Source organism: Lycium ferocissimum, chromosome 10 (assembly GCF_029784015.1).
Source record: "Lycium ferocissimum isolate CSIRO_LF1 chromosome 10, AGI_CSIRO_Lferr_CH_V1, whole genome shotgun sequence".
NCBI lineage: Eukaryota > Viridiplantae > Streptophyta > Magnoliopsida > Solanales > Solanaceae > Lycium > Lycium ferocissimum.
In genome coordinates, this window is record NC_081351.1 from 14,279,644 (window position 1) to 14,290,329 (window position 10,686).

Genomic DNA, 10,686 nt, shown 5'->3' on the forward strand with positions numbered 1-10,686 from the left:
AGTGAGGATTTTGAGTAATTTCAAGTTACGGAGTATTAATCGAGGTCCGGACAACGTGTAGTCGCGATTATAGTTTCGTTTTGTGTTGGAGTTGGCTTGGAAGCAAAGTAAATCTTGAAGATCTTCCTATTCTAGCAAGGATAAGGTATGAATCTCTTTCTTAATATCGATTTAGGAATATTTACGAGAATAAGGGTTATGGATTGTTGTGTTGGCATTGTTGAGCATGGATTGAGAATGGAAGATAGTTTGGATGTAATTGTAGATGTATATCTTATAGCATCTTGATAATATTGTGTTGATGTTGTTGGTATTGTTTGGGACTTGTTTTGGTATTTGGAGGAAGTAGATAATATAAGGGAGATGCTGCTCAAATTTTCGTAACCCAAACTAGTATTTGATAACTAGTACGAGTGAATTAATGGAAAGCATGATGAAGGTATGATTAAAAATATATTTCTCGCCATATAGGTTCAAGTGAGGGGCGAGCCTCGGAATAAAGGATCCCTTAAGTGGTGGCTTGACGGATAAGGTATGTAAGGTGTTCGTTTCTCTCTCTTTCCTTGGCACGAATCTAACTAGAGCATGGGCACGAATGTTCCATAATGAATCACTCAATTCCTATTTCATGTCATTTAAATCATAATGTCTCAGTTACTTGATTGATTCTTGGTATGATATTATGTTTATCGCCATTAAGTTACTTCTTTAGCTTCGATACGAATTTTCATAATATATTCGGAGGTCACCGACCTTAGGTCACTCCGACTAAATAGTGGCTTTTATTGGGGAACTTATGCATATTATTTGCGTTATGTATGTGTGTGTGTGTGTATATATATATATATATAGATGATTATGGATCGGGCCGTACGTTCCTCGGCACTAACATATGATGATTATGGATCAGGTCGTACGTTTCTCGGCACTAACATATGATGATTATGGATCGGATCGTACGTTTCTCGGCACTAACATATGATGATTATGGATCGGGCCGTACGTTCCTCGGCACTAACATATGATGATTATGGATCAGGTCGTACGTTTCTCGGCACTAACATATGATGATTATGGATCGGGTCGTACGTTTCTCGGCACTAATATATGATGATTATGGATCGGGCCGTACGTTCCTCGGCACTAACATATATGGATCGGACTGCATGTTCCGCAGCAATAGACTATATTTATGGATCGGGCTGTACGTTCCACAGCACTAACATTATGGATCGGGTTGCACGTTCCGCAACACGAACACGTATGTTATATATATATATATATATATATATATATATGTATATGTTCTCATTTACATATGATTCTGAAACATACATGCATTCCATATCGTACGTTCTCGGATGACAGGTTATCATTACTTTTGTTATACTTCCGCCCTACTCATGTTATTGCTTTCCGCCTTACATACTCAGTACTTTTATCCGTACTAACGTCCCATCATATGGGACGCTGTATTTCATGCTGCAGGCCCTAACAGAGTTATTTGAGAGCAACCGCAGTAGGACTTCCAGCTTTAGCGGTGTCAGCAAGTGCCACTACCCCGGACTTGCTATCTTTTGTTACTTTTCTGCTAGTGTAATACACGTTCATATGAACACTCTTAGAGGCTCATAGACATAGTAGGGTATGTAAGCATGGTATATGGTCATGTTGGCATTGTTTTGGTCTGTGATACTTTACTGTTAGCCTTGCTGGCTTTATGATATACATTATGTTGTGGCGACCTTGTCAGTCCGCATATGTACATATGTGTTGAATGATCGGATATTTCTACATTGGGCCTTTTCTGCGTGCAGATATTCTTTGAGTTATGGTATGTGATGTTCAAAGTAACTGTTAAGTCAGGTGATTTTCGACCTACGGGTAGGAGCCTGTCATACTCCTTGTTGGGGGTGTGACAAATTGGTATCAGAGCAGTTCAGTCCTAGGGATGTCTATGAGCGGTGTCCAGTAAAGTCCTTGTTATCGGTATGTCGTGCACCATATCTATAGCCAGGAGGCTACAGGGCATTTAGGAAGATACTCTTCTTCATGATCTAGATCATGCGATAGAGCCAAGTTAAGAATGCAACTATCTAATCTTTTCGTGTTTAATTTTCAGCGATGCCTCCGAGGAAGAAGAAAGTAAGCGAATCGGGACCTTTGCTGGGGAAGGCCCGAGCCGAGTATCCCCAGCCGAGTTAGGGCATGGTGAAGCTCAGAGCGCAACCCCCTTGCATGCTACCTCCACCCCATCAGTTGCGGAAGAGCATGATAGAGCTTCAGACCCTCCGGCTCTTCAGCCTCCAGCTTCTCCCCCTGCTGCTGTAGATCAGGATTTGCGAAATACAGTCCAGTTGTTGACTAGGTTAGTGGCTACTCAGACTCAACGGCAGGTTGGCCTTCTGGACAGAGCTGTTAGTTCCCGCGTGCGTGACTTTCTTACTTTGGACCTTCCGATTTTTACGGGGACAAACCTGAAGGATGATCCTCAAAACTTTGTAGATCGAATGGGCCGCGCTTTAAGGGTAATGCATGCTTCTGATGCAGAGTCAGTGGAGCTAGCTTCTTATAGACTGTGGGATATGGCCGCAGTATGGTATGAGTCCTGGCAACAGTCGAGAGGGCAGAATGCACCTCCAGCAGTATGGTCCGAATTCACCAGGGCCTTTCTAGATCATTATCTGCCCGCTGAGGTTCGTCGGGCTAGGGTTGATGAGTTTCTATTACTTCGTCAGAACAATATGAGCATCCGGGAATATAGTTTGAAGTTTAACTCCTTGGCTAGATACGCTCCGACAATGGTAGCTGACATGGAAGATAGGGTACACCATTTCGTGACTGGACTTGGGCCTCACTTGATTAAGGATTGTATGACGGCTTCATTACAGGGGTGACATGGATATTGCTCGCATCCAGGCGTATGCACAGAATTTGGAAGACCTCAAACACAACAGCGGACTGAGCAAGACCCGAATAGGGGCCGTCATAAGCGGGCCAGATCCGAGTTATCCAGGTGCTTATCAGGATGGCTATAGGCCCTATTCTTATAGAAAATCAGCTCCTTCAGTAGTTAGTGCACCTTCCCGATTCCAGAGGCAGCGTTATGATCGACCCACTTATTCCCGATTTTTCCTTCAAGTCTCTTTTCGAGTTCGCTACTTCCAGTATATCTGTCACCAGTGCTATATTTTTTTTTTAAACAATTATTTCTCACTTTCACTTTAATTATGTGAAAAACTTTGGCACTAGATCTGCAGGCATCAATTTCCAGGAATACTTCTTTCATCTGATTTCCTCCTTGCTGTTTTCTTGTAATTTTGTTTACATCATCCATTGGTAATTTTCATTCACTATTAGGTCTCCATAAATTAAAGACCATTCATGCATAGAAACTAATTTGACAATAGTCATAATGACCAATAACTGTGATGTCGCCCATATTGTTCTGTGAGCTCTAAATTTGTTGTGTTCCAAAGGGAGATGACAACATTTAAGAAGATTATAATTTCTACTGTGTGATTTCATTCAAAGCAGTGCCTTTTGGCATTTGGGTTACATTGTTCTTCGCAGCAGACAACGGTTGAACTGAATTTCTCCTGTAACCGGATCGGCCATCGGAGCAGTTGTGTTGTTCAACAACTCTTTGATAGCGGTGTTGGCTTGGTCTCCAATGTTTGCCATAACTACGAATTAGCTAATTTCACAAATTTACGAGTGATTAGTAAGATGCTTAGAGCAACAAAACAATACCACAATAATCTTTAGCTCCACGGTGGGCGCTAAACTGTTTACCTCAATAAAGGTACGGTTTAATTTGTTGGTGGTTTAAAGGATACGTGAATTGATTTGTTATGGATAAGAATAAGTAAATAACAATTGATAGTGAAATCTAGTAAATATAAGACAGAAAATGTAATATAATAAGCCTAAGCCGAATGAGCCCGTAAGAGTTTCTTCAATAGTGCTGACTCCGGATAAACACTTGGCTTTGATTAGCTCTGAGCCTCAGTACAAAAAGAATAAGAAATGCTTTATGAATTGTTCGATAATAGAGTATCAATGTTAAGCTAGGATTAATTGGATGCCTTACAATAAAATTAGTACCTCTACTTATACTAGAGTTCTGGGGTGTATGATCCACAAATCATGCCCCCTTAATTACCAATATTAATGTTGCAATAAAAGGTAATTAAAAAGTGATAAAGGATAATAAAGGGTAATAAAGCCTAATAAAAGCTAATAAAGGCTGGAGGAAACTTGGGGTCTTCTGTAACGTCTCTATAACGGTCATATCTTGAATTGCTCCTTATCCGGCCACAGGTTTGTATCCGGTGTCCTCATGGTTGAGTCACTGCTGACTGGCCATTCTTGCTATGTGTCGCTTACTAACTCGCCCAACTCTTGAAATCGGTTTTTACCGTATACAATAGTTATGTTATGCTTAGGATTATTTCAAAATTGAAATTATAGAGAAAATATAGCCACTAAAATTTCTATTGATTGTTTTAGACTATAAATTAAATTTTTTTCCTCTGAAGTTTTGTGCCTAATCAATTAAAACACCTTCACATAATTAGGACAAAAAGTATTAGTGGCGGAGTAGGAAATTTTGTCTAGAGTCTTCGAATTTTGAGGAAGTAATATATAATATATATAATATGGGAGTTCAATATGTAATATATATCTATTTTAATACGTAATAATTGATGTCTACACGGACCACGGTATAATTTTTTGGCGAAAATTGTTTGGTTGAACACCCTTCAAGGAACTTATTTCTCATGATTTGGAATATGCTCCATTCCATTTTGGATAAAGTAGTCGTTCTTTACGCTCTGTCTTTTAAAACACTGATTTAGAGTATAGATAAATGGTGATATTCCTTTGAAGGAGTAGCTTTGCACCTTGTAAAGGTGATTGCTTTGCTTGTTCTTTAAGCCATCTTCGTCGTCCTTCTCACTTAAATTTGTACAAACATTTTCTTTAGTTATGTATTATATATGCAATCCTTGAAATGTTCTTTTGGTTGGAAAACTCAATTTTCCCCCCATTAATAGCTCCTTTTCACTGTTCTACCTGAAATAAGAATCAAAGATCATTTTAAATGTCTGATTTAGATGAGATGATGTAGTTTTGTGTTTTAGGTGGCTAATTTTTTTTTGTACCAAAATTCTAATTTTTTATTCATAGTCACTAAGAGGTTTTGAAGGGAGCCTTGGCGTAACTGGTAAAGTTGCTGCCATGTAATCAGGAGGTCACAGGTTCAAGCCGTGGAAACAGCCTCTCGTAGAAATGCAAAATAAGGCTGCGTACATTAGACCCTTGTGGTCTGGCCCTTCCCCGGACCCCACGCATAGCGGGAGCTTAGTGCACCAGGCTGCCCTTTTGCCCTTTTTAGTCACTAAGAGGTTCAGTTATGAAGTCCTCTGAACTACTAATGTAAAGGTTCAGTTATGACGTCCTCTGAACTACTAATGTATCAATGTGTCAACTATACTTAATTTTCAAGCGTGGTGCTCTTAGAGAGAGAACCAATTGAACGAAAATTTGTGCGCCTTGATGCTACACTAGAGCAACAATTAAGCTAGGCGAAGCACACAACCCAGGCTTCACTAAGCTTTAGAGATTAAGCATGCTTTAAGCGGTCCTTTTAACTGCCAATCAGAGGTTGTGTCAATGATTCTTACAAAAAAAATTCTTTGTGCATGATCATCAGGTACATCGATTATCTCTTCTTAGGAGATTATGTTGATAGGGGCCAGCACAGCTTGGAGACTATGACTCTTCTCCTTGCTTTAAAGGTATCTGTTTTGTCTGGATGTTAGTTCTGCTTTTACCTTTTGAATTAATCAATTATTTTTAATGCGATAAATGGTTGATTTAGGTTGAGTATCCCCACAACGTTCATTTAATTCGAGGGAACCATGAAGCGGCAGATATTAATGCGCTTTTCGGCTTTCGAATTGAGTGCATTGAACGCATGGTATGGTATCATTTACTGGAAAGTAGTCCAGCTTTCAAGTTTGCTACCTTCTACTGATGTTCATATCTGGAACAGGGTGAGAGAGATGGAATCTGGGCTTGGCATCGGATTAATAGGTTGTTCAATTGGCTTCCTCTCGCAGCGCTAATTGAGAAAAAAATAATCTGTATGCACGGTGGCATTGGAAGGTCAATTAATCATATAGAACAGATAGAGAATATCCAGCGTCCTATCACCATGGAAGCAGGGTCGATCATTCTGATGGATTTGTTGTGGTTAGTTTCTGTCTTTTCTTTTTCTTATGTCATTACTTTTGATGATCTCCTACTTTCTCACATTACTTTGTGCATCTAGGTCTGACCCAACTGAAAATGATAGTGTTGAAGGATTAAGACCAAATGCAAGAGGTCCAGCGTTGGTCACTTTTGGGGTGAGTAATTCTTTCAGTCTCTTCTTAGTTCTTTCAGCGTAATGAAATTCATTTTCACTTGAGCGCTTTTAGACTTCAGTCTTTTGGAAGCTGCCACATTCTTTTTCAGTTGTATCAACTGTATTCACTTACAAAGGACCCAGTATAGAAGGAACTGGCATTTGAACCAAAAAAATCAGCCTCCACCTCCCCTCCATTACTCATATTTTTTCATTGATTGCTTGTGTTTTTTCCATTTTTTCCAGTACAATCTTTTTGGGATCCATTGTTGCCCTGCTATTTGCGATAATTCTACCTTTTAACTACAAGGATTTGAGCAATTTTAATTTTGTGTGCAATTTCATTGCACTCTGAGTCCTTAAATGGTAATTTGGTTCAGTCAGTTGGGTGTCCTTAAAGTTTCTTATAGGTATCAGGGACATCATTTTGCTGTTTCTGGTTTTGGTCTGTGGAAACCGTGGGTCATTCTTCTATCTTATTTCGAAAGGTGTTTGGTTGAGTGCAGTTTCTCTAGCATTGCCTGTGTCCTCATAAGCCTTTGCCTATGTGCAGCCTGATCGTGTGATGGAATTTTGCAACAACAATGATCTTCAACTGATAGTGCGAGCACACGAATGTGTGATGGATGGCTTTGAACGATTTGCTCAGGGACATCTAATTACACTTTTTTCAGCCACCAATTACTGTGGTATGTTCTAATTTAGGATGTTCGAAAATTGGGAAGTTTCCTATTTATCTTTTATGCAAATATTTGTCTGGCTTTTTCTTATATAGTTATTTTTGGCTGCAGGAACTGCTAATAATACTGGTGCAATCTTGGTATTGGGTAGAGATCTTGTAGTGGTTCCAAAACTTATTCACCCATTGCCACCGGCACTTTCATCACCAGAAAATTCACCTGAGCGCATGGAAGACACTTGGATGCAGGTTCAATATTTCCAGATCTTTTGCTTCGACTTTTTTACTTTGATCTATGTTAATCTTGCTTACATTGACTTTGTTCGAGTAGGAGTTAAATGCTAACAGACCGCCTACGCCAACTAGAGGTCGTCCTCAAACTGCCAATGATCGAGGTTCTCTTGCTTGGATTTAGATAGATAGTGAAGATTGTTTCCTACACTTCAGGCTCATGCTAATGTAGGGGGAATTCCAGTTGTATGTACCGCATGATGCCATTTGGAAAATGGCGGAGTTATAGATATCTTCTCGAAGAGATGAGGCTTTGAGGCCCTAGGAATCTTCGACAGAATGCACAGGCTTTAGACAGAACAAGATTGGACTTCGCAGGTTGCATACGCACCAGTTTGTCTTGATGGAAACAGTTGGGGTTTAGAGTTGCCCTTTGTAAATTAAGCCACATGCAGGTAGAAGGAATTTAGAGTCTTTGTTGTTATCAAGGGTTTGTAGTGCTGGATTTTGTTTTGTTTATTGTACTAGTTTTTCATCGTTGGTAGAAGGAATTTAGAGTCTTTGTTGTTTCCTTGTTTAGGTGTATTATTTTTGTCTATGGTAAAAGAGGACTTCAGGTCCACTATATTATTGGTGAAATATATAATGCTAAATATCTGGTGGGAGTTCTTGTATCATAGAGGGGTGTTAGTTTGTGTAATTTGTGATGATACCTTGTACAATGTAACTATTTTGAAGAAGAAAAAAAGTTTTATCTCAAAAGAAAATGATGAAGGGGAGGAATGGCTGATTGTTTTCTCTTTTATTTTCCATGTTATATATTCCCTTTGAAGAAACGTAGAAATTTACACCTTAAATTTGAGACGACATGGAGGTTTACTTTTGGTTGCATCCAGTTCCATTATTTTTTGACCAGAATTACTTTGTGGTAACACTTGTATTAATTGGCCCTAGAATGGAGACTTTGTCTTATTCTCAAAAAGAAGAAAAAGAAAAGAAAGAATGGAGACCATGACACTCCATTGAAAAGAATAATTTTTTGAAACAATATGAAATACAAGACCAATAGTGGTGCACTAGCTGGGGTGGATCTATGTGTATATATGTAGCGTTTATGTGCATATATTAACTTTTGAACTCGCTCGATAAAAAATTACAGTGTATATTTAACTTTTTTTTTTTCTGAACACCCTGAATGAAAATTCTAGATCCGTCATTGTGCACTAGCCAGGATCAGAAGTTATCTCAATTCATCAAGATTTGCAGAACTCAACGTTAAAGAAATGGAGAATGTGTCTTTTAGTGATTAGTATATTAATTCCTTAGTTAGCAGATCTCAATAATTAGGTGGAGTGCATGTACTTCCTCCCTTAGGTTTACGTAAAATCCAATAAACTCATTACAGATTTTAGTTTCTTCCTCAATATTTAATTAATTAGGCGCCTAGTAGTCTGTTAAGTAGTACTCCCTCCGTTCACTTTTACTTGTCACGTTTTGACTTTTCACGTTGTTTAAAAAACAATGATTAAGATAGGTATTTTACCACAATACCCCTATTAAATGGTGTATAATTGTATTGGAGTTGGGAAAATGATTTGAAATGAATAATAAATGCTAAGGGTAAAACATGAATTTTTTTTGTCTTACCTTGATATATGAAAATTGACAAGTAAAAATGAAAATCTATAAAGGGAATAGTGGATAAGTAAAAATAGACGGAAGGAGTACAAATTAATTATTACAATTTCGCATTTTAAGATTGTAAGGAGCTAGTACTTTGCATTGGCAAAAGGAACAGAGAATATTTTAATGGGGTCTTCTTCCCGATTCATATCCTCGCTCCGTTCACTTTTACTTATTCATTATAATTTTTGCACACCCCTTAAAAAATAATAAGAGGTCTCTTAATCTACTAAGGAGTCCTTTGGACATGATTTGAAATCATAATTTGAAATCATAAGATGAAACCATGAGACGAAATCATGTTTAGACATGTAATTTGAATTTCTTAAGTTGTATTTTTTTCTTATAGACATAAAAACCCCACAAATTGTGAAAACTATCAAAACTTTCCCAATTCTTATACAATCTTACTAATTGAGCAAGTCATAGTTCATAACAAAATTAATATGCTACAAGAAGACCTTTCTAAAAAATACAACATCAATTGATCAAACTTTATTTCAATAAAAAGGAAAATTTAACATGTATAGTAATGTAACTACTCTTTAATATAATCCTCCCTTATGGTACGAACATAAATCATGGTTGGTAGAAGTTAATGAGGTTGATAAATGGTTGGTGGGAGTAATTGTTAAAAATATCTACCAACTTATGAGTCTTTTTTTACAAAATATAAACTTATGGGTCAAATTTTACATTTAAAATTTTTTGAAATCATGAGATCCAAACGCCTACTAAAATATACGAAACTGACAATTGACCAATTATCAATACATAATTGTGTCAATTTTATAAATGGCATACAACATATAAGGAATAGTTAATGCATTTCTGAAATATTGATTGACCATTTATCACATTATTTTGGAATAAGCACTTTGTTAACTACATAAATTATTCAATAATTGCTTTTTAATAAATTATAATTTGTCAAGCACCTTTTTTATGGGAGCTTATGTCAATGTTTTATTACCAAGCACCTTTTTTTATTTTAAATGTGATTTATAAATTATATCGAAAAAAATTTATAACTTAGAACTATCTAAAGCGCTTATAAGTTGGAAGCAAAAAAAAAATGGACTACCCCAACTTATTTTTTCACTTATTTACTTTTCAATGTTTTATTACCTCAATTAACTTAAAAATATGAATCATATATTACCCTACCTCGCGTTGGTGGATTTCACAGGTTGTTGTTGTTGTTGTTGTTGTTATATTATATGCATTTTAATATACATTTTGCATATTTAGAATTCGTGTGTGCATTAGTGAAGTCAAAAGTTCCATACTTTGGTGAAAAAAATAGAAACAAAATATTTTTACCTTAACCAGTATTTTCCAAAGAGAGAGAAAAAGCTTTACATTCCATGAGAAAGAGAGACATGAGAGAGCAAAAGATAATTGGAAAGAATAAAAGAGAGAGAAAAGTGTGGGTAAGCAAAAGTATTCATGGGATCCAGAATTTCACTTATCATGCAAAGGGTGAAGCCTCACAATTTTTGCCCCTTGATCCCTCCCATTTATGGTACTTTTAGTTTTTATACTTAGTTCAATATATAAATAATTTTTACATAATCAAGAAAATATTAGTTTTTTTAAAAATATTAGGTTTTTTCTTCTTCTTTCAAATTACTATTATATATAAGAGAGAATGTTAAAGTTTTGTAGTCCTTAAATG

General features: G+C 36.9%; 1 protein-coding gene and 1 long non-coding RNA gene across 2 annotated transcripts in view; both read left to right on the forward strand.

Annotated features, from left to right (window-relative positions):
• The window catches only part of LOC132032552 (uncharacterized), a 78,898-nt gene that overhangs the window by 25,477 nt on the left and 42,735 nt on the right, over window positions 1–10,686 (forward strand). The window lies entirely within an intron of this gene.
• Window positions 5,482–8,123, forward strand: LOC132032548 (serine/threonine-protein phosphatase BSL3-like). Its single transcript, XM_059422183.1, has 7 exons — window positions 5,482–5,804; window positions 5,888–5,986; window positions 6,062–6,261; window positions 6,341–6,416; window positions 6,969–7,104; window positions 7,207–7,343; window positions 7,426–8,123. Exons 1-7 carry the CDS (start codon window positions 5,709–5,711, stop codon window positions 7,507–7,509), a joined length of 828 nt encoding a protein of 275 aa, XP_059278166.1. The 5' UTR covers window positions 5,482–5,708; the 3' UTR covers window positions 7,510–8,123.

What these genes read in the sequence shown, in the direction of transcription:
- LOC132032548 (XM_059422183.1), top strand. Translation starts at nt 5,709, where the DNA reads ATGATCATCAGGTACATCGATTATCTCTTCTTAGGAGATTATGTTGAT. An exon ending in ATTCTGATGGATTTGTTGTG is followed by an intron (nt 6,262 to 6,340) that starts GTTAGTTTCTGT and finishes TTGTGCATCTAG; the next exon opens with GTCTGACCCAACTGAAAATG. An exon ending in TTCAGCCACCAATTACTGTG is followed by an intron (nt 7,105 to 7,206) that starts GTATGTTCTAAT and finishes TTTTGGCTGCAG; the next exon opens with GAACTGCTAATAATACTGGT.